We start from the raw sequence: 24,284 nt of genomic DNA, 5'->3' as shown, positions 1-24,284 counted from the left end.
AACATTTGCTCCTGGAATCTACAACGATGTTTTTGTTAACAGCAATAGTACACAAGTCACTTCCGTGTTTAAAGTATCTCAGCTAACATCTTTGATTTTTGAAAAGCTGTAATGTTTTCACATGAATTTTTTTGTAATTTTATATTTATATGTATAATTCTTCAAGGTACTGAAGTATATGCTTTCTAATTTGGAGTAATGTACTGTTATTGAATTGGATTTTACAACTGACATCCTTGATTTTATTTCAATACATTGCTTTTCCTGGATTTAGTATGTTTTACTGAATATCATATAACAACTTGCATCCAGGATGACAATATTTAATGTAGGAAATTGTTATATTCAAAAATATGTTTCTAAGGTCTGAAATGGAAACTTGTTGAAGTGCTTTGTAAGTAACTACACTCAAATTTCGTACAGACAAAGCAGAGCATAATTTTCAGTGGCAGCCAGTTCTGAAACTTTTTTCTTGACTTCAGTAATGAATGTAGCTCTTTCTTTTCTTGAGGCATATTTGATATGAACTGAAACAAGCTGGTTTAGCCTGAAGGAACATGTCTGGAAGAACTTTGTACAGATGAAGAATTTCTGTGTGGTCTGATAGTTGCTCTGCATATTCAATGCAGGGCTGGCCGTTTTTGTTTGTGGTCTGTTCCCAAGCTGTGCTTCTGCAAAAATTGTTGGGCAGCCAGGTAGCAAACCATTTTTGTGAATTTTTTCATGGTGCAGCTCTGTTTTAAGAAGTTTCAACTGTGTAACTGAGCTATTGGCACAGGTTAGAAAGTTGCTTGAGCTGGCACTACTCAGCACGATGGTTGCACATTAGAAAAAATGAGGTGCAACATTTAATGTTACCAATTCATTAATAGATCAATAATTAACCAGAGGAACTCATTCTGTTTTAGAAAGTGTTGTGGAAATACCTGTGTGAAAGCATGAATGAGTTACCAGAGTAAAAATAAGCACGACTAATTAATATGCTGTTTTTGAGAAGAGAAGGAAGTGTTAGCAGACTTATCATCTATATTTACAAGGGATTTCTGCTTCTATATGTTGAGGAATAGTCATCCTAGGAGACTTGAACTGGGAGACTTATTTTTAGCTTCTCAGACATGTTCCTCAGCATTTGTAGTCGATTTCAGTTCTTGTAACTGACTGAATTACCTTGCTGTGTGCTGTACTCTGTGAAACTTGCTTTGTGCCACCATTATAGGCAGTGATGGCTGAGTGCCCTATTTCATGTTTGTGTGTCAGATGTAAACCTGGCTCCTCAGAAGCATTCCTAATGCAACACTGTTCTGCTTGCACATATGGGCACACTTTCACCACTATCTGTGCTTGTTTTGTATTGAGTTTTGGTGAGGAGGCAAGAAGCCACACATGGAAATTATTATTCTGAGAGGGTCTGTGTTGTAGGTAATAAACGAATCAAACCGAATTAAAAGGTTAAATTGGCAAATTTTATTTTCGCGACCGAAAATACGGTCCTGGAAAGCCACAACCGAAAAAAACAACACCGAGCCCGGGTTCGGAGTTGGGTGAACACACGATGTTACCCAGCCTCTATCGCACTGGGTTCCCCTGGTGTTCACGCCGGGAACCAGAGTCGAGTAATGCAGTCCTGGTGATGGGTTTTTCGGGAAATGCTGCTCTCCTGTGAGTTTCCAGGCTTCCCCAGGAGATAGGTGCTTATCAGTAGCAGTCCGGCCTGTAGATATGTTAATTTACCTAGTTCTGAGGCAATCACTGCCTTTACCTGTGGCTCCTTTATTTTGCAGACTTATTTTATACAAAACACGAATTACAATATGGTGTATATATATATATATATATATATATATGTCACAGTCTGCTAAGAGCTTTCTCCATGTCTGATAAAAACCAATCAGTAATAAAAGCCAAAGTGTCAGTTTTGAGAACTGACTACCTGTTAAACCACTGAGAAACTGAACACACCTCTGGGAAGACATGTTAAAAATGAGTCCAGGAAAAAGCTCTCATGCTTTCTGGCCTTTGCAGTAAAAAGTTCTTCTCCCTCCCACTCAGTGGCTGGGTGGGAGAGGGGAGGCCTTGGGCCTTGGCCGAGGCTGGGTCGGGCCACAGCTACTAACATTTTACCGACATTAAACCCTGCCTCGCTGCTGGCCCAGGCTGAGCAAGGGTCCGCCGGGCCCTGGGAGCAGCTACGGGCTGGGCTGCGCCCCCTCTGCATTGGCCAATGTGGCCTACGGGGGCGGGCTGGGCCGCAGTGGCTGCTGGGAAGGGGGAGAGGAAGCCATCAGCCCCATGGCTGGAATTGAACGCAGCAAAAATCAGAAAACAGCTGTGTGGCCAGAGCAGCCACCTCCGTTCTGTCTGGGCCCCTGGAAGATCCTAACCTCCCCCCCAGCATGGCTGCTGAAGGATTCTTCACCATAAACAACTCTGGAAGCCACTTGGCAGGGATTGCATGACCCTCTGCAAGCCTTGGGCATGATATTGAAATTCTTTTAGTGCACAGATGAGACCTGCAAATATCGATTCTCTCAAATAAAAGGACAGAGTGAAGACATGTAGAGAAACAACATGAAGGCACCAAGGTCAGTAAGGAAGGAGTCAGGTCCCAGATGGGAGGAGATGAAAAGATGCCTTATACCTGGGCTGAAATTCTCTTGTGAGGTATGCTGAAGATATGATTGATACATCAGGCTCTTTTTTCCTTTGTAACTCATTGATAAAAGCATGGGGGGAGAAGTGTTAAAATTGTAGACATGAGCAAAGGCATCCATGCTGAATAAGCAGATGTTGAAGTAGTTGTGATCCCATGAGAAGTTTGAACAGAGAGAGAAGAGTGATGAAGACCCTTTGCCCCCAGGGGTTGAAGACCTCTGTTCCCAGAGATGACAGTGATCTCAGAGATAAAGAAAACCTTTGCTTCTGAACTGCTCCTCCTTAAAAGCTAAAGAGTGAGTCCTCAAAAACAGTTGTGGGGAAAGCTGTAAGTTGAGGGGAGGAACTTTTACATAGTGATCAGATTTCCATTCTCCTTGGCAGCTGATTCACTGTGACATTGAAGCCAGGAGAGAACCATTTTCTTGTGGAGAAGTCTCCATAGCATGACAAGAGAGACTCCTCTGCCTAAGTGAACTGAAGAAAGACTATTCTAGAGGTGATAAACTGACTGAATTGTTTCTGTACATTGTCAGTGGGAAAGAAAAGAGAGTGTGTGGGGAGAGGAGAAGTGTTCTGAAGGTTTTTAGTCTGATTTGTATTATTTTTTCTTTTAGTTCCTATTAATGAAGCTTTTCTTTATACCCTTTAAAATTTGAGCCTGCTTTGCTCTTCCCCTAATCATGTCTCACAGCAGAAAGTATCTTCTGGTGGGTGCACTGCATTTGGCCAACACTAAACCTGCCACATAAATTGGCACATTGGCTGGGAAATCTCAGATTGGTGAACCAAAACCATTACACTACCAAATAGCAAGAGATAATAGTGAGACTGAACAAAACAGCAACTGCTACTAGTGTAGGTGTTGTGCAGCTCATCTTAGTTTTTTAATATCTCTGTTCTTTGTCTTTATATTTTTTCTTACCTTCCTCATAAACTACCAAATAAAGTCTTTCTCTTATCTGATTTTTTTTTTTTTTTTTTTTTGGTTGACCAGCACAATCCTGTATGGCTAAGGAAGAAAATGTCATATTTCACCCATAACAACACAGTGTACCCTGCTTGGGTTTGCTGCCTGTCACCTTAGTAGCAGCAGGCACGCTGTATTCTACCTGATAAACATCATCAGAGGCATAAACCCCGTTGTATTTATATAAAAATATTTTTATAGATACTCATGTTTTATATATTGTTTATATAATAGATATAACAATACATAAAATATATAAAAATATTTGCCTCAGACTAGTGCTCTGTGCAAATCACTGATATAATTGCTTCCATAATGTTGTGAAAGTGTTATGGGTAAAGGGCATGGGCACTTGAAATGAGAAGGCCAGTGGTTCAGGAGAGACTTCATTGCATTCACCAACACCACATAGGAATCTGGAAGGATCCTTGTGGTTACCTTTAATGAATTCCAGCATAAAATATTAGGCTGCTCTGTATTGACTTCTGTGCAAGCTAAAGCTTATTTTTAGAAAAATGTCACTGAAAACAGGAAACTGTGCAGCAAGGCAAATCTCTCTCAAGCCTAGTTTAATAGTTTGATAGTTATCATCAGTGTTTAAATTTCTCCACCTTTACTCTGCCTTAATTCTCTTGTCTTTTTCCAGCTATTATAATTTTGTTTTATTTTCATGTTGTATTGAAGAGCTTTTTAACAAATTTGTTTTTTTTCTCCCCATACTTTGAGCGATCAAGTTCTTCCCTGATAGATCTCTTAAATGTGAATAACAAGAACAATGGGGAAACTGGACATATATTTCTGTTTTTTATTCTTGTTATGATACTTCTCTGAGCACTCTGGTGTTGGAACATTTGTCTTGAATTGCAGATATCTTTGTATCTTGAACAACAATCTAGATGAGGGGATTGAGTGCACCCTCAGTCAGTTTGCAGGTGACATCAAGTTGGCTGGGAGTGCTGATCTGGTGGAGGTTAAGAAGGTTCCACAGAGGAGTCTGGACAGTCTGGATTGATGGGCTGAGGCCAATTGTATGAGGCTCAATGAGGTCAAATGCCGGATTCTGCTCTTGGCTCACATCAGCCACATACAGTGCTACAGGCTTGGACAGAGTGGCTGAAAAGTTGCCAAGCAGAAAAGGAGTTGGGGCTGCTGCTGGAGAGCAACTGAACACGAGCCAGTGTGTGCCCGGTTGGCCAAGAAGGCCAATGGCACCCTGGCCTGTATCAGCAATAGTGTGGCCAGCAGGACCAGGGCAATGATCATCTTCCTGTACTCATCACTGGTGAGGCCATACCTCAAATCCTGTGTTCATCTTTGGGCCCCTCACTACAGGAAGGACATTGAGGTGTTCTAGGGAGTCCAGAGAAGGGCATTGAAGCATCTGGAGCACAAATCCTGTGAGGAGCAGCTGAGGAAGCTGGTATTGTTTAGCCCAGAGGAGACTCGGGAGACCTTATCACTCCCTACAAATATCTGAAAGGAGGTTCTAGCCAGGTGAGGGTTAGCCTCTTCTCCCAGGTAACAAAAGGGATAAAACAAGAGGAACTGGTCTGAAGTTGCACTAGAGAAGATTTATATTAAGATATGCTCCTTCTGGAAAAGGGCTGCCAAACACTAGAACAGGCTCCTCAGGGAGGTGGTTACCATTCTTGGAGGTATTTAAAAGGCATGTAGAGGTAGCACTTAGGAGCATGGTTTAGTGTTTGACTTGTAGTAGTGTTAGAATAATGGTTGGACTTGATGATCTTAAGAAACCTTTTCCAACCTAAATGATTCTCTGATATCAGAACTGCAATTAAAACTCAGTAGCAACTGTGCCAAGGACAGTTAAACTTTGTTTACGCAATGTATTTACCTATTTATGTATCAAATAACTCCATGCATTGGGATTTCATGTTTGGCTGATTTGTCTAATATTATGCAAGCCTTTTTAAGTGAGCTTTCTGTTCTATAAGGTTGGCCTTTGTACCTACAGTACTGATGCTCAATTTATTAAAGTGACCAGAGTTTTCTCATATGTCAGGTCCTTTACTGTTTGTTAATTTTTACTAGTTGATCTGTGTCTTGTCAAGTGTTGTCATACCTGTTTTAAAAATACTAAATAGCACGAGAGGGCTAAGTAAATACACACATATAGCAGTCTGACAAAAACATGTCCTTGATGCTGATTCTTCACTGATTGCATTGTATTTGTGGCACCCATTTCCAGTGCTCTGGAAGTGATGACTTTGTATTAATTGAGTTCTATTTGGTAACAGTTAGCCACAACATAAGCAAATACTCATACAACTCCTATTTCAACTGCACTTAAATGCTTTTGTCCCTCCACATTTGGGATTCTGCTGCAATGCAAGGACAAGAATATATTACTGGCAGTTGCCATCACTGTGAAATAGCTCTGTAAATTATCATTACTGGAGATTTAAATTGTTTGTCTACCTGTGTTCATACTCTTGAAATTGTAGTACTAGCAGATATATCATGCCAGCAATATTCCATGTTTATCAAAATTGGTGTTTATGACAGAGGTGATACCAGCATGATTTTGTGGATGAAAATCTCATCAATGCTATAATCCTATTTTATGTCAACCAGTGCCTTATTTTCTCTTGTACTGACACCTGAGTTTCACCATAGGGTTATCTTGGTTATACTCTGTTTACTTTTCCAAGTTTTTTTCCTGTAAATCATCAGAATTAGTATTTCTGAAATATTTTGATTGTTCTAATTCTAAAAAAAATATTTTGATACAAACTTTAACTTATTCCTGTTTTTTGTCTTTTTTTGCATAACTGTTTCTGCAACTCCCAGTTTCACAGTTTTTAAATATTAATGACTTTAATATACTCTAATATTTTGTTTTTAATTGATGTTTTTAGTTCCCATTAAGTTGAGTTGTTTTTCTGAAACGGTTTCAAGCTTTTCATATTTAGAGGAGCATTGGCTTCTTGATTATCTTAGAAATTGTTTCTAAACAGCTACAGTAATTTACAGATTCATTCATCTCTGGTTTGGATTTGATGGGTAATTGATTTTGTGGGGAAAAAAGTCATGGTCACTTTTATGCAAGCTCCTACAAATTTAACTTTGTTCAATTAGTTTATATTTGTCTAAAATTCAACATTGCATAAAATTTTTAATATTAAATGTCTCTTATGTTGAAGCCAACTCAGTTAGGAGATAACTACTTTAAAAAATTAAACACATGAATTCATGAAAAGCATTAGCTGCATGATTTCCAGCAAATATTGTCACAGATTTCTATGGTGTAGGCAAAATAGCTACTTGATATCAGATTAACAGGAGTGGAATGTATTACATAAAGACCTGAATTTAAAAATCCAAGTAAGCAGCTGGAGCAAGAAGATTGTTAGCCGGTATGTAGCCATTTTTCTTGCTTTGGGTTTCAGATAACACTTTTGTCTGCTCTGCTTGTCTGGAGGATTTTCTGAAGGAGTGTTTGAGCCCATTACATGAGATGCTTTATTGTTCTGGGCAACGGGCACTGTTGTTCACAGCAAGAATCTTTGCAACAACCCCCACTTACTTAAACATTTATTCCCTTTTCTTTTGTTGAGGTTGTCATAAAACTTAGCAAATTAGTTTATATGAATGTGAAATGTTAATTCTGTGTCAACTGTTTGGATTGTGATGGTGACTTCTCGTAATGGGTCAGGCATTCTTGCGTGCAGAACCCTCCAATAACTTCACTAATTAGTCTCTTCTTCAGATGCATGTTTGCTTGTTGCAGAATTGTGGGTTGTGATTGTTTTGTTGGTTAGCAGAGCTTCCAAGGAAGCAGAAAACAGATTAGCTAAAATGAAGATGAAAAATTATTGTATAGTTGCATCTACAGCCACAGAAACCACTTTGATACCCTTTCAGAAGTTGTCATATTTTAGCATTTGCTTCATTACGAAAGGTAATTTTTTTAAATAGATACATTTAATAGATGACATATATTACAAACAACACTGTAAAGGCTGAGAAGCAGTTTAATTTTTGTGTTAAACTTGGATTGCAGCATCCTCTACCATACTTTTTATTATACTATCCATTTAGCTGTAAGTCTCAAGAGAGAATGGTGCTGTTGAGGAGTACCTCTTCTTGATTGTTTAGTCACATAGGAGAGTGCAGGGAGGGAATATAAAAGAGGTAAGCTGGATTAACTTGAGTGGAGCTGGAAGAGGATGTACTGCAGGAAGATGTGTCCCTTGGAGCTTAAATACCCATCTCTTAAATTCTGAAACAAATCTAAAACCCTACTCACATATAGAGCTTTCTGCTCTTAAATAGTGCAGCCTGCAACAGAGTTTTTGGCTGCAAGGTGCCTGGCCTAAGCTTGTATGTAGAGCCACAGAGGTAAGAAGGTGTCCTGTTTTAGGAGAAATTTGGGAGGAAACCTCTGAATGGGACCTCTCTAGAAAACAGATTCAAGTAGCCCCGCCCCTAACTGGTTCGGGAAATATTTATTTGGAGAGAAGTGGAAAAAAACTGTTATTGAACAGGCAAAGCATTCCCCAGCACAGAAATGAACAATACTAAGCAACAAAATCTCTCGCTGCTCTGAAGAGATGACAGATTCGGAAGAGCTCCTTTCACGGGTTGCGGCTTGGCTCACTCAGTCTATTATCAGTCCCTCCAGTGCTGCGAGATGCACGGCCCAGGCCAGGCCTGGTGGGCCACAGGTAAGAGCTCCGGGTGCTCTTCTGGGTTTTCAGTCCAGAGCAGGTTCAAACATCTCCAAGAGAAAGGGGGAAAAAAGCCAGTCCAGGGAACTTCTCTGCCTCAGTTAGTCAAAAACTAACTAAATGCAGAGAATGGCTCTCTCCTGCTGTCCACTGCAGACAGCACGGTCTGTGTGAAGGGTGTGGGGAAACGAGTGCAGTCTCTGACAACAAATTCTGCACCTCTTCTCTCCCCCTTTACTCTTGGAACCAGTCTTAAAGTTGCAGAACCTAACATCCATCACAGAGTGGCTGACTGGGGATACAAGCATCATAAAGTTACTCCAGGACAGAAGGATTTATTTTTTTCAGGGGGTTGTGGCTTTATGTGGAAAGACAGCATTAATTTTTTAAACTGAGGAAACCTAATATTGCACCAGGCACTTTGTGCAAATGTGAAGATGACTCCTGTGTGAAAGTGTACAGTTATTGTCAGAATTATTGATGGACTAAAAGCAGGATAGGGGAATAAGTGGGACTCAAAGATGATTACAGAAATGCTGGTCCTTGGGGGCAGATTATTTTTTGTGTGTACAGGCGGTACATAGAATTAAGCGAAAGTTCCAGTGTGTGTAGGTGGAGGGTTGTTTGTGTTAGTTAATAATTTTTCCCCTTCTCTGAGCAGCAGAGGGGGCTGCTATTGGTTTGCTGCAGCTCTGTGCACACTTTTGTGGTGTTCCTTTGCAAAGGCTTTCCTTGCTCCTGCAGCTAAAAGCCTAAAGCATGTTTTTTAGGTGTAGGGAATAAATGTGACTGGAACAGAAGGACTCAGTATTTTTTATTTGCCAAGAAATATGTTTCCAGTATAAGAAATAACGTAGGAATGTTTCCTTTAAAAGAAGAAGTATTAAACTTATTTTCAGATGGCCTGTGTGATGAGAATGGAATATATAGTTCTCTGCTCTGAGTACACAGGAGAAAGAGAAAAAACTTCATACTACAAAAAGAGATTATTTTATTACCTTTTTAATTTTTTTGCAAGGATCACATGCAAGGTATGTAATTCTTCATGCCTTTCAGTTAATGTTTTCAAGGGTTTTAAACTAAGTAATAATTTTCTTAAAGCTGTGTCAGAAAGGCTATGCATAAAAATTGCTCTGATTCTTAAAAAAGGCAACACAAAATCATTAACATTTTTTTTTTCTTGATTCTTCTGATTTTGTTTTTTAATTGAGAGGGATCTTGTCAAAGCATACGAAAGCTTTAAGGTCAGGTGTTTAGATATTGGGGACAGATTCTTCAGTGGTGCCCAGTGACAGGATAAGGGTCAATAAGCACAAACAAAAACATAGGTATTTACATCTGAAAATTAGGAAAAACTTTCCTTTGACGGTCACAGCACTGGAACAGGCTGTCCAGAGATCCTGTGGAGTGTCCTTCTATGGAAATACTCCAAATTTGCCTGGACATGATCATGTGCAACTTGCTCCAGTTGAACCTGCTTTAGCAGAGAATTGGACTGGAGGATCTCCAGAGGTCCCTTGCAATGACTCTGTGATTCATAACTGGCAGTCAGAATTGCTTTTGCATTACCATGATAGTTTAGTTATTTTCAAGCAAATTTTGTTGTCTAAATTTTTTTTACTTTTCTGATACAAAGCCTTGTTTTTTCTATTGGGTGGTAATAACTTTAAAAATATTCATACTTGGAAATCAACACTTCTACCCTTTGATTTCTTTCTCATTTATATACTTGACAACTTAGTGTTAATCATTCTGAGCATGCAGGATCATTTGAAAAGGTTACAACTGTCATTAGATGTAGGTTGTTAAATATTAGAGCATCCGTGGAAGGAATTAAGATTCTTTGTTTCTCTGTAGATAGGAAGTTCTCCAACTTTACTAACCTGTAGCATGCTTTTCTACAAATACCAGTGTTTTGTTTGAAAAATACATTTTGCTTCCTGTGCGTTTACTTGGCTGTATTGATTTATTATTTCATTTGCTGCTCAAGGCTTATAGGAGTTTAGGTATACTTCTGCATTTTCTAAGTAAATTTTCCTATGCCTTGACTTGTACATAAAACTAATGTGTTACATAATTGCTGCTCTGCTAATTTTCCTACTCTGTAAGTGGATCTTGAAGTCTGCATATAGATATGTGGGCTAAGTTCGTAGTAAAGGGATTATTACTAATAGAGTTTGTGACTTATCTAAGAACTTTGCTATCTAGTTGAGCTTTCTCATGCAAGTTTGTTGAAATACTTAATAATTAAATTTGACTGTTATGTTAAAGTGTTGCAGTCAAATTAAAGGAACTTATAATGAATTCTAGGTTTTTTCCTTTTTGCGGGGTGTCTTAGCACTTTTGAGTATGATATTTTTTCAAATATTACAGCAATTAATAGACCATTTTAATGTATCATTTGTGAAGTAGGTGATTCTATATAGAGAGTAAAATCAAGTATCTTCATGCCTGGGAAGGAAGGAAGTAGTTTAAGATAAAACATTGATTCTGACAGTTTGGATCATAGTTTGAACTACTAAATTCTATTTAATAAGTAAATTTAAACATTTTTCCCTTTATTGCAGATAGTTGCAGGGGTTTTGGTGGCTTGTATTTTTTTTTGTTTGGGTTTTTTGTTTTTGTTTTTTTTTTTTTTAATGTGGAAAGAGGTAGTGCTGATTTAATTTCTCATTATGGAGATGGCTTACTAGGCTGAAATCATGGCTGAGCAAGACACAAGCAATTTTTTACTTCTATGCCAATAATTGAGGTCAGCCTATCATTTGGTTGCTTGGCTTAGGCATTGCTCTTTAAAGGTAAATATTGGGGAGGTACTTGCACATGTCACTCAGACTTCCATAGTTTATTTTATGTAGAATAAATTAAATTGATGCCTTCAGGATAACTACCTGAAGCTGCATATTGTTGTCCCAAATTTTTCTTAGACTTTGAAATTAATGTCGGTTCGGCACCCATGTGGTTTTTGCTTTGCATCTTTGTTGTCAAATGAAAATGAGCTTTTTTTTTCCAAAGGAAAGAAAGAAAAAAATTAGCAGTAGTACTATTTCCACTAACCAATTATATGACAACAATATTATGAAGTAGAAATCATGCAAATGTGCTTCAGAATCCTTTCAGTATACTCACTCTGTTGGGATATGTGACTTGTCTAACAAATGCACTTGAGAGCTCTGCCCTGCTTAAATATGCTATTTGTTCCTTTTGCTGTTCTTGACAATGTGGCACATCCTATTGCCTGATGGGATCGTTAGCCCAAATATTTTCAGTCTGTAGTGATTCAAATGTATTTTCTTGAGCATTGATCAGTGGATGCTGTTGCCCTGTCTGTTTTAAGCTACTTCTCCTTTTGAAGCATAACTGAATTTGGTAATACAAGTTATAAAACAATACAAATGATGAATCAAAATGTGGAGAAGGTAAAACTTTTGCAGATGAGTTAGTTTTTGGTTTTGTTGACACATCCTTTCCCTAATGGTTGCTGGCTATATTCCTTTGGCTATGAATTTGAAGTGTATATTTAAAAAATACAAGTTAGGATTAGTAAACTTCTTGCCTTTGCTGGTGTTTATACTTATAAAATCATGGTATCTGAAATTAGCTTAGGGAGCTGGAGGACTAGAAATTGATCTGAAGACCAAAACTATGTTTAACACTTGCTGCGCGATTAATATATTTTCCTGATATGTTTCTTACTCGGAGCTGTTTTGAAGATTACAGTATGTCCTTTATTTCTATAGGAGACTTTTCATTATCTGCAGAACATGTGGCTATTCAGGAAACTGTGCACAGTGAAGGAATTGGCATACTTTTATAAATTCTTGAGTATAAGGAAAGAAACTAGACAATGTCAATTTCTCTGCTAGTTTAATGATTTCTGAACTAGCAAAATACTTAAAAACAAAATTTCCAAGCTGTCTCAGCAGAAGTTTGAACAGACAGCATCTAATATCCATCCACAAAGGATGATTTTTCACACATGAAGTATTCTTTGGTGTCTGATCTGTGCTTGCAGCTGTGCTTGTGTAGTAATGACATACTGTGCATTTTGTGTAGACTTATTGATGAGGTGTTTTGTTTATGTGAATGTTTTACAGTTTGGTTTATTTGTGAAATTTCTGTTATAAAATTCTCTGTAGAACCTAGAACAGGTGTTTCTATAAATGTTTCTTTTTGTCACAAGCATGTCCTCCCTTTTTTTCCTTAGTGTGGTTAATGAAGAGGCTGTCTAAACTTCATGCAAAATTTGTGAAACTTCTGCCCATTCTCTCCTGGCCAAACAAGTTCAGAAATTCACCAAATTATTATAAAACATGTTTTATATTAAAAAAACTTCATGTGCCTTGACTCTGTATGGTACAACTTTTGATGTAATATTGTATATAGTTAAGTAGTATTGAGATTTTAAAGGAGAAAATAATGAGTTCTTGTGGATAGATAGGTATCTTGATAATAACCAGTGAAATATAAGCGGAAAGCATTGCTGTTGGGCATCTTTTCTTCTGTCTTGTTTCTCCTTTTTTCTCTTCTTGCTAATTTCAAATTTTGTTTCTTTAGTTTGTAACAAGAATTTGGGAAGAGGGGAGAGGATCTGAGAAGGACACAGTTACTAAAGAAGTGCAGAGATTTCTATCCCAAATCAAGATGGTCCAAACTAACTATTTATTTGTAAAATCTTGCTTTTAAAAATATTTTTTCCTACTTAAAGGTGATGTTTTCTACTGACTTTCTACTGGTGTTTCTACCTGCATATTCATATTGCATAATATGAAAAGAGTGAATTGTGAATATTAGTAATACTCAGTGTAATTCAGTCTTGTAAGAATGGCTATGCTTTTCAGCTGTGTCATGATGTGTTACTCAGTTACTGCTTATAAAATTTTAATACATTTGTTCAATCCTTGGCCTCACTGTGAAGTGGAAAATGTACTTATTGCCACCACAGATTGCCCACAGGGATAAATTCCACCTTACTCATCATCAGAAATCATCACTTCTTTCAAGTAAAGTATTTGCAACATTTCCTGTAAGTGCAAATCTTATTCTTACCTAGTCAATGTTTCAAAGTGAGCAGGAGACCCATTGTTCTTCTGAGTTAAATTATGGAGTGTCCCTTGAGGATGGCAGCTACTGTGATAGTTACTGCCTCAAATATATTGAGTACTAAAAAAATTAAAAGACAACAAATAATAAGCACTCATTTTGCCAATGTCGTAATTTCTTTAGTTGTGATACTTTGGTCAGATTTTCTAAAACACACAGAAAATAATTGCTCTAATTAAAATGAATATGTAAAAATAAAGTAAGTAGAAGTGACAGAGCTAAATGGAAGAAATCAGACCAAAAATCATTCAATATGGATCAGTTCTTGCCAAATGTAATAGTGTTGTCCCTTGAATTTTAAGCTGGACTCCATCCAAAGCAAGGACACTTTCTGTTGGTACTCAGAGGCACTTACACTTCTGCACAATTTTTGGCTTTGGTTTAAATTGCTAGTATTCCATGCTCCAGAGTAAATATGCTGCACTCTCTGTGTGCAGGTATTCCCATGTATTTGTTTTGGAGGATAGCCTGTTGACAAACTCTGACTCTTCCCACACTGTACCAATCAGAATTTGGGGCTGGTGCACTTCATGTCTTTCTTGGGAGGATTTAGTACCAGAATCCCAGTTAGCTCAAAGCTGGATTTAGTCAACCATACCAATCAAGAATGCGAGCCCTTCCACATACTACCTGCATTCTTTACTTCACATATCTTTAGCTTTATAAATAGCCTCACACCTCTTTGCAATATTCTGTTACCAGCTAAAAAAGATTGTGTAGCTTAATTTGGTGCTATCAAATGAATACTACTGTAACAATCAGTTGTTGCATTTGTTAGATTTATGTGTGTTTGTGTGTATTTTACAGTGCTGATAAGAAAAATAGTCTCATATCAAAGAGGCCTTGACAACCATTTTGTTTCAAACATACAAACTGTAATACTTTGCACTGTTCAGCCTTTTATTTTGGCAGTCGTCAACACAGCTAATTCATTGGGTGTTGTTGGGATTTTTTAAAAAATGCTGACTAAACAGCGTCAGGACAGAATTTCACTACAGAAGAAAAAGAAACTGTTTAAGTATGTAAGGTGGTGGAATTATTTTTAATACCTTTTTGATATTTTGGGAATTTTTCTTGTTCCCATTTAATATGTAGAAAGGTCGGTCTAACTCCAAACATCATTTTTGTCAGTGCGTTTTGTATGTTACACAGAAATGGATAAATATGTTTTAAGTATTTTGATACTGCTTTGTGCATTTTTGTGTGTGTAGGTATACAAGTGGAGAATTTCTCATTTAAAGTGTTGCATTTTACATGGAAGGGTGATATAGTGATAAGAAAAGCTGAGTTTTGCAGTATGGAAAATAATTATTAGTTTCTTATCTTCCCTTTTCATAAAAGTGGCCTCCTTACTAAAAAACTACCTGCTTTCTCTTCCCCCAGCTTATCCTCAGCTGAGAATTTGACTTGCATTTTAATCCAGTGTTAAATATTACATGACTTCTTTACCATTGCAGTTCTTAATTCTTGTCTCAGCTTTATTTAAAGGTCCAAAACCAACATAAATAAATGATCAGCAAGTAAATTTCTGCGGAGCAGCTGTAGAAATTCTTTTTAACAGCTGTTGCAACACTGACTAGGCTAAAGAGTTAAACTTGCTTACCCAACAAGTTGTGTTCTAGCCAATGAGAACTGGGCTGAAATTTCTGGAATATTTATTAAGTGCAAGATGATGCAGCTGGATTTCTGTTGCATACCTGAAATGTTTTCTGAAATATTTACTAGATAAATGAAGATGCATGCTTTAAAGATAGTTTTAAAAAAGGGGGCAATGACAACATTACACCATAGTATTGTAAATACAGTGATAAAGTTGTAGTTGCTTGTAGAGTAAAGCTAGATAATAGAGATGTCCTGTTTCAAATGGTTATGTAAGGCAGGCATTATTTTTTTATAGATGCTCACAGTTTTTTTTTAATGTTATGATAGCATAATTGATACTATACAGTCTTGTCAATATGTGTTTTACTAGACAGTCTGTGTTGTTTTCATAAACACTTCATGAGACCTTACAAAAAATTACCTTCTGTGAATGCAAATGTGCTCTATTGTGGTAGCACTATCATGATTGAGGGCACATCCCATGCCTATAGCTGCATGTACCTGCAGTTCCCCTCCATTTCTTTTGAGATGAAATTCTGCACTTGTTGAGATGCCTGGAAGCTGTCATTTTTGTGGGACCGGTATTACATGCTAATGGATCTATGGACAAAGAGAGGTGATCTAATAGCTTGTTCTTGCCCAAAAGTGTAGGTCTTGAATGCTCTCCCCTTCTAAACACTGTTTGTCTCTTCATGCATCTGGCTGCTTTGTGAGCTGTTTGCAGTTGCTAATCTAGTGGAAAAATGATTTAGCAACAACAAAAGTTGAGAATTTTCAGGTTTCCTACTTAGTGGAGTTATTTCAGAGCTCACAAGCCTGACAAATGTTACTGCTGGTTTACTGAAGAGTTGGGAAAAACTGACCAAAGTCAGTACAAAGTCAGGGGATGTACTAGTCTTCTCCTTTTTGCTTCTGGAGTCCGCATTGGGTGTTTTTGTTTCCTTTCAGCTATAAAGAGGATCAGCTGTGGGATTGAATAGCTCTAGTACAGATCTTATTTTGCTACAGAGTGGCGTTTCAAACTCGCTTGAACTGGTGGCTACAATTAGATACGGAGAGTAGTGAATCCTTGCCATTGGTTAGTCTGACTTGCTGCGGGGCTCCCCAAATACAATTATTTAAATCCAGTAGGTCAAATCTGAGTCTCATTTTATTTCTCTGTGCACTCACACTTAAATGCCAGGATACTTAAACACTTATGGGCCTGCACATAGGCATGAAAAATATGTGTAGGTATGTTTATCTGATGATCTCCTCTTTGCTGATATACTTGGTATTTCATCTTTCTGGGCTCTACTATTGCACTTCAGGGAATGCTATCTTGTGTAGTGTAAAGTCTTTTGCCAGACAGCAGCCTTAGCATCATCCTTACCTATTTTTTTTTTTTAATTGAAACTTTATAATTTTTTTCAATATAGGAATGTTATAGAAGTTGTACTGTCTCCCAGCAGTTACAAAAGGCATAGCTCCTCTTGCTTTTCCACAGCAAAAATTGTAAGGTAGCTCTTTTGTATTAGACACAGTAGTTAATAATGACCATGCCTTGATATTATTTCAGAGCCAGAGTTATAACCAGGAATTATCATTTGAGTTAACCCAAGTTAAGAAAATCTGGATTTTTCTTCACTGCATTCTTAAACTTTGTTGTCAAAGAAAACAAGACTTGTGTAGTTGAGACTTTTATGTGTCATTGTCTGTCATCTTTTCCAGAGCTTATGCATCTCTTGGCTAATTTTCACATGATTTGGCAAAAAGAGAGATTAACATTACACAAGTTTGCAAGATAGAGGGTAGGTGTGGGAGTCTTTGTGTCAGGATAGACGGTCGTCAGGAACAAAACTCATGCGCTCTGTGTAAGTTGGTGTTACAGTTGCAGTTTATTGTAAGGGCGTGGGTATACAGGGTCTTGCTAAGGGCTGCTAGCCTCAGCCCTTAGTATGACAAAGAAAGAATGGGGGTAAAGAGAAGAGAGAGAAAAGAGCAAGAGGGGTAAGAAAGAGTAAAAGCAAGAGAGGTAAAGAGAAGAGAGTAAGAGAGAGCAGTAAGTAAGAATAAGAGAGCGATTTTCGGTTTACAATGCAATAAATCTTCTTCTGTGTTGAATATTCTAATTTCCACTAACCAATCTAACACAAGATACAAATTCTATAGCATTTACATACAGCCTATAAGAATCCTCACATTACCATAGTGTGTTATACTTTAAACTTCTAAAAACTACTCTTTGGACCCTAGCAAGTCTTCTCTGAGCTTTGGACTTGCTCTCCAGCAGAAGACATTGTTCTATCAAGAGGGGATTACTTTCAGCTGGCCATTCTATTGTCTTTAAGTTATTCAGTAACTGAGGTTTGGTATCTCAAAAGTGGCTTTCATTTCAATCTCGCTCGTGGTTTCCATATTCTCAGAATCTAAACATTCATATTTGTAAGGTCTTCTTGGTTCATCCTTTCCAACAGGTAGGTAGGTAGGAAAGGGGAGAGACTACTGCGGAGGAAGTCTGCAAGGTGACCATCACCTGTTGAGGCATCTTTGAATCCTTGTGGAATTGGGTTTTGCTGTGGTCATGTACGCAACTTCAGTCAACATTTGTTCCTTCCTTTACATCATGGAAGCCATTTAGCAGTCAACATCATATTAACACATAAGCCTGAAATAAAGGTTTGCTATGGCTGGACTGTTCAGAGTGATGTTTTCATGTAGGTCCCCTGACACTGTGGGACCATAAGGCCCTGGAGAAGCTATGGTGTAATTCAAGTGCAATTTGAATTTCTACGATAATTTAACCTGGAGCCAGACTTTGTTCTTTCTGTTGCTTGTGTTACAACAGGTCTACATCTACACTTGAGGTTTTTTCATGGACTGTGGAGAAAGCCATCAGTTTGTATATTTTACTAATTGTTTTGTCCCTTTTGCACACTATTGAAGTGTACACTTTTTGGGACATTTTAATCTCAAAAGATCAAATTTGTCCTCCCCATTGGTCTCCTTCATAGCCTCTTCAGAAGTCTTTATTATGTTTTCTTATATGTGCAGATTTTTGTATTGAGTAAACTTGATACAACAGTCATTTTAGAGCAGTAGGTTTTTTTTCTATCTAGCACCAGTAATACAGTTGCAGTTAACTTCTGATCAGCAGTGCTTTTTATCTATACAATTTATTTGTTAACCTGCACAAAACAGGCTGATATGCAATCTTTCATTTGAAAACTACATGTATACTGGTATTAGAAATCCCTCACATAAATAAACTTGGGACCACAGTCACTGGGTAAGTTGTTAATAGTGTTGTGTATGGTGCCTTGCTTTGCTGACAAAGTAGTACTCGGTCTTTCTAGACCTGGGCAGCAACCAGCATGAGTATCAAATGAATAATTAGCCTTATGTATAATGTAAAGTATAGTGCATTCTAAATGCTACTGCTATGAAGAGCTTACTACATATTTTTTTTTAAAATAAATTATCAAATATATTCAAAGGATGATTATGTTATTACAATTAATTTGAGAAGATGACTTTTGAAATGTTGCAGTTCTTTGCTTTATCCATTTGAGGGCAGCTGTTCACTGATGTTAAGAGCTGTGGAGAACCTGTCTGGGGTTCTGCTATCTGCATTTCAGTTTTTCTATGTTTGCAAATTCTTAATTTAGGTTTCTCTATGTGTTGTACTGTTCCACCACCATATTAAAATGTTGTGATTTTGTTTTTTTTCTAGTAATGTTAATATGCAAAACAACTCTAGAAGAAAACTCTGAGAAGTTTGCATGATCTAGTGGATAACTTCATATTACCACATCTTAAAATTATGGCCTTCCTGAATGAACTCATTAATTTTGTAACATTTGCTTCCTGGGAAACAGCTACTAAAAAGCTGACTTTGAATTACTCTGACTGAAAGGTATAAAGATTATTGCTGCTTTGTACATGCTTTCATTTTACAGGCATCTCTTCACTGGACTGTTGAAAAAGAAACAGCAGTCTTCTGGATTCTTATATTTACAATTGAAAGTCCATGACAGCCTTAACTTGAGTTAAAAAATACTAGATTTTCAGGCACTTTCATGTTATTTAATTTCAAATGTGATCTGATCTTAAAAAGAGCACCATTGAAAATCAGCTCAGCTATATTTAGAAACAGAATGTTAGAAAAATGTATTACAAGGCATTAAAACTCAAATTTTCATATCACATTTGTCAGGTTTATACAAGTTCTCATCCCATATAATGAAAAAGTACACACGTTTATGGATAAAAGCAACAGAGTGGCTGTTTAAGCTTTACATTTGAAGTTTAAATTAGGATTATATTTATAATATATATGTCTAGAAAAAAATACAAAAATAAGTGATATCTACTTTATGCTATGTATTTTTGACACTTCTGGGATAGTCAGCCTTTGCCTTTTTTGTCTTCTTGCTTACTGCTTAGATTAGACTGCATTTTATTTTCTGATTTCACTTATTAAAAGTTTATAACTTTCCAGCATTAGCCTGCAACCTTTAAACATTACTGTAAGGACAATGATACTTACAGTCAGCAATGTGCAGCAAATACAAGACTAAAAACTGGAGTGATGAGTAGTGGAAGTAAAATTGGGACAAGACCTCATCTTCTAATGCAAGTCTTTTTTTTTTCTGGGAGGCTGTGATAAAAAAGTGGGGGGAAAAATACGCAGGTAAAAACAAAAGTTTTTTCTTATTGCTGTGGTAAAGTATGAAATCTAGCTCTGTGATTTTACATTGGACAAAAGAAAAAAAGCGCCTTATTGTGTGGTGGCTTTATCTGCTAAAAGGGGACTACACTAATTACAACCATGATCCCTTTTTTCCAGCTAGAAGTGTGTCCCTTTGGAATTACTCTAGAATACTTTGGATTCCTGGGGAAAAAACAATGTACCACTGGGACTTTATCTCAAACCACAAAAGAAGAAGGGCTGACAATCCCGAATTTTGTGTTTTCAGTGTGAGAATAACCTGTGACTGGAACTGGAGAATGCAATACTAGAGTCTTGTTTACTCCCCAGTTGTATGTAAATCTGTAAACGCGCCAAGTTGTGTTCCTATTTTGCACTCATGTTATGAGCTAATATTTTTTTTTTAAAGGTGGGGGGTAAGCCTGTAAAGTAGTAAGATGCTAGGCCCTTGTATCAATTAGTAACAGCTGTGGTCTCGCACACTGTTAAATTCTTTCAGCAATTTTGCAATGAAATATACTTAAACTGAGTTTAGTTCAGCAGTTTCTGTTCAGCAATTCTGTTTGCAAACAAAATATTAAGTATTAAAGGAGAAAGTAAGGCTTGTTTTATACAGAGTGTTCTATCTGATCCTGATCTGATCTTAAATTATGTTTATATAATTACCTTATATATTACATTTTGATAAACTTCACACTTTGTTGGAACAACTGAGATGGTGACTGGTTCATCAAAAATGGAAAACTGATCTGTTGCTTTTTTTTGAATGATACATCAATAGGGTACGTGAGTTGATCTCTTTCGAGCTTTTGGTTCTGTTCTTCACTTTAGTTATTCAAAATAAAAAGAAAATGCTGCTCTTTCCCCTCTTTGGAGTACTTCAGTGAAATTTTCTTATTTGAATAAAACCAAGATTCTGAGACACTTATTCTGAAGCATTCCAGTCAAGTGAAAGCCTAGTACTTATAGAAAATATGAAATAATTCAGAATGAAGTTATGCCATTAGTGTTGCGTACAGGCTAATGGTAAACTGTTCCTTGGAGTTTTAGCAGGAAGTATAAACTAGGAAATATAAAGGGTCTTTTAAAAGAAAATCGATGTCTAAATGTGCTTTTGAATAACATCAGAATGGGATGCATGAAAAGAAAAAAACCAGTCATTTGTGCAAGAAAATACCATGCTACCCAGCATTCTGTCACATCTTTTCTGTATGTAACATCTGTAAAGAAATAAGGATTGTCTTGTTTGTCCGAGAAAAATACAGTGTTATAAGTAGGTGCTTACTGTAATTTATTTATACTCTCAGTGAAATGTTAGAGATTTTTATATTTTTTTCTTTATTCTTTTTTTTTTTCCCCATAAAAAACTTTCCACATGCAAATGCTTGGTCAGGGAGGCCCTCAATATGCAAATGAGACATGATTACAGCTTGTTTTTTTGAAGAGGAAACAAAGGGCTAAGTGGAAATGCTGATACAGTCATATTTTAATGCTGTCTTTTGTCAAGTTACATTGTTGTGCTCCAAGGATTAAAGCATTTCTGCACTTCCTCTTTTGCCCTCACATAATTATACAGTTAATTATCTTTGCTAGTTTGTGTATAAAGAGACTTGTAAGATTTCTTAATGGTCATTTATTCACTGTGTTCTGGATTGTACCGACTCTGCAAGAGCTTTGATGGTTTTCTGCATCTCTTATCCACAGCTTCATAAGATATTTTCACAGGCTTTTGTTTCTTTGCTCAAAAATGTTTTCAAAATGTGAATATGTTTTTAAAAAGAATGTCCAAGTACAGGCACCAGAAGGGCATTGTGGGAACATATGGAGACATTTTAGGAAAGGTAATCTGATCAAAAAATTATTTTAAGTGGAAGTAAACTAATTGTGGAAAATCTGAGTAATAGACATTGCTTTGTAGCTTTGTTCAGTGGAGTAAAAACTTTTTTCCTAAAAAATGGGCCTTGGGTTTGTTGCTAAGGGCAGGCAGACCTTTCCCCAAATCCTTTAAGAGATGCTGTGTTCTTGGAGAAAGAGCCCAGCTACTTCCCACTGGTGTGATGGATAGGTCTGAGAAACTGGTACCCAAACTCATGGGAAATGAGTTGGCCAGAAGAAGGAAAACTGCTGTACCATCCTTAGAGCAAAAGCCAGTTGGATGTTTCTTCCCCTATGGTTGCAGGGAGAGAGGAAGAGATGCAGACTGGAGTACCTGTACATAAGTAATGAAGTCCAGGAGGAAGGAATTAAAAATCACAATATAGCGCCTACTTTTATTAAATGAGCTAGTTTTGTGCCAATTTTTAGGAGACATTATTTTTTTTTAATTTTTTAAAATCCATTTTTATTCCTTTTTAAACTTTTGGACAATATATTACATTTTTAGTGACCATGGTTGAGGAACAGCTGAGTCCAGATCAGTTTTTTATTTAATTGTATTGACAGTCTGAAAGAAATCTGCTCCAGGAGTGATAGAATTGATCCTGCAGCAACACTGTTACCCTCTGAAGGTTCCAATCTCCTTGTGTTCCCCTTCTGTAAGAGTAATACCAACTTGTTTAAACAAAAAAAGAAATTAAAAGAAATTTCTTACTTTAAAGTGCAGGTGTAAGTGACTGTGCTTATTAAAACTCCAGGCAGTCATGATTTTCTTCTTTTTCAATCTGCAGATCCCTTTTTGGAGAAAGGCTCTACAGACATTGCAGGGGAGGTCCACCAGCTGTTTGACTGACAGGAGCAGTCTGCCTGCCCCTTGGTGGTTTAATTCCTGTCTATACTAGGATAGCTTGCACTTCACTGAGCAGCAGACAGGTCAGGACCCTTGGCAGGAGAAGGTTGAGAGACAAAGGCAGCAGGCTGTGGGGAGCTGATTCACCAGTCAGAAGCTTAAAAAAAAAATAAAAATCATGCAACCTTAAAGCAAAATTCTTTTGTAATGTTCTTGCAGTGTTAGTAGACTTGACAAAGTAGGAACAATAAAATGTCCAAACCTGGGAAAACTGCCATCAACCATGGCTTGGTTCCTGTTGATCTTAAAAGTGCCAAAGAACCTCTACCACACCAAACTGTGATGAAGATATTTAGCATCAGCCTCATTGCACAGGGCTTGCCCTTCTGCCATAGGCGGGTAAGTGTAAAAGTCTTTAAAACCTGGATTTTCATCACTTGGCTTGGGGCTCAGTGCTTTGTCATGGTACATTCATTCCATGAGGAAGTACTTTTGTGTGTTATTCATTTAGAGTGCCATAGAGGAGTTCTTTGGTAATTTATTTCATCAATTCTTTTGCTTTAATTTAATTAAAATCTATACATATTATCTAAGCTATTACTCATTTAAAGGAACATGTCAGTGGTTATCTTATAGTTGTAAACTGTGTAGGTGGAAACAAATGCTGTACAAAATAGGTGCACTCATAAATATATATTTTGCTGTTATTCAGTCTTTTAGGTCTTGAAGATAGTTTGGGGTATTATTCATTGAACTCAGCTCTGAATTGTAGTGACATATGTGACTTGTAGGATATTAAATTAGAGAATTTAGAAATGTTAAATTAATCAGTATTTAAACATTTTTAGTAAGAATTATTGAAATACAATTTTAATACTTTTGTAACTGAGTAAAGGAGATAATGTTTTTTGCTGTTACATAAAATAAAAATAGCATGTTACTATGTGGAGGTTGCGATACAGTTTATATATAGACAATCCTAGCCTGACAAACTAGCACGGGTCTTATACTACAGCTTCAGGGACTGTATGAATTATGTGGCTCTTAAAATACATTACATGAGTTTTCTCTTGCTGCTGAATAAATACTGTTTCAGTTTATCGATGCACGTTTTAAAATCTAGCTCACCTTTTGTAGATACGCTGTCTTTGTTTGAATGTCAGCTTACTATTTTTTAGCAAATTTAGTTAAATCACAGACAAAATTTAAATTTGACAAGATCACCCTAGGAGGTTTGATTTTTTTCATACTATGTTGTTTGGAATATCTTAGAATATTTCTTATATGTAAAAAGTACATGGCATGCATTGAAGGCAGTGACTTAATGCCAATCTGCAACAATGTAAAATTTAGAACACACATAAAGATATATATATACACACACACACAACTATTTAATATTGGATCATGTACATTTCAGAAAAGTATTTTTTCTGAAATTAGATATTTATGCATATGTGTTTGTTGAACATAGAATAGGAACATTTCATAAGATTGAAAGTGATAAAGTAAGTTTCTGTATTTTAATAGAGTATTTTAATTTTTAAAATATTATTTGGAAACTGTTTGTTTGAAAATAAGCTTTTGGAATATGTTTGGATAGTTTTAGTTCCTTTGTCTTGGAAAAAACATAGTAGACAGTGTGGAAGATGAGTTTAGTAGATATATTTGAGAAGTATTTTCATGGCTATGTAAGTATGGTGTACTTTTGGAACTTGAATGCTGATGTGTTATGTGTGTATTTTCTGTAATGAGAAATATGATCGTACATTAACTTATCACAGGTGCAAAAAAACCCCAAAACAAACTTACCAAAATCTAAGGCAATTTTATCAAGGTTTTGCACTGTTC

General features: G+C 36.7%; 1 protein-coding gene across 4 annotated transcripts in view; it reads left to right on the top strand.

Moving 5' to 3' along the window:
* FBXW7 (F-box and WD repeat domain containing 7) overlaps positions 1-24,284 on the top strand; it is a 196,180-nt gene that overhangs the window by 93,988 nt on the left and 77,908 nt on the right. Inside the window, exon 3 of one of the 4 annotated variants that reach the window (XM_056490705.1) lies at positions 22,375-22,607. The exons of the other annotated variants lie outside the window; for them this stretch is intronic. Within the exon in view, the coding sequence (XP_056346680.1) occupies positions 22,375-22,485 (111 nt within the window). The 3' untranslated portion in view covers positions 22,486-22,607. Of the gene's footprint in view, positions 1-22,374; positions 22,608-24,284 lie in introns of those variants that run through there. 4 annotated transcript variants of the gene reach the window in all.

This window comes from Oenanthe melanoleuca, chromosome 4 (genome assembly GCF_029582105.1).
Source record: "Oenanthe melanoleuca isolate GR-GAL-2019-014 chromosome 4, OMel1.0, whole genome shotgun sequence".
Taxonomy (NCBI): Eukaryota; Metazoa; Chordata; class Aves; order Passeriformes; family Muscicapidae; genus Oenanthe; species Oenanthe melanoleuca.
Note: the sequence above shows the minus strand (reverse complement) of the source record. Positions and strands in the feature narration are given on the sequence as shown.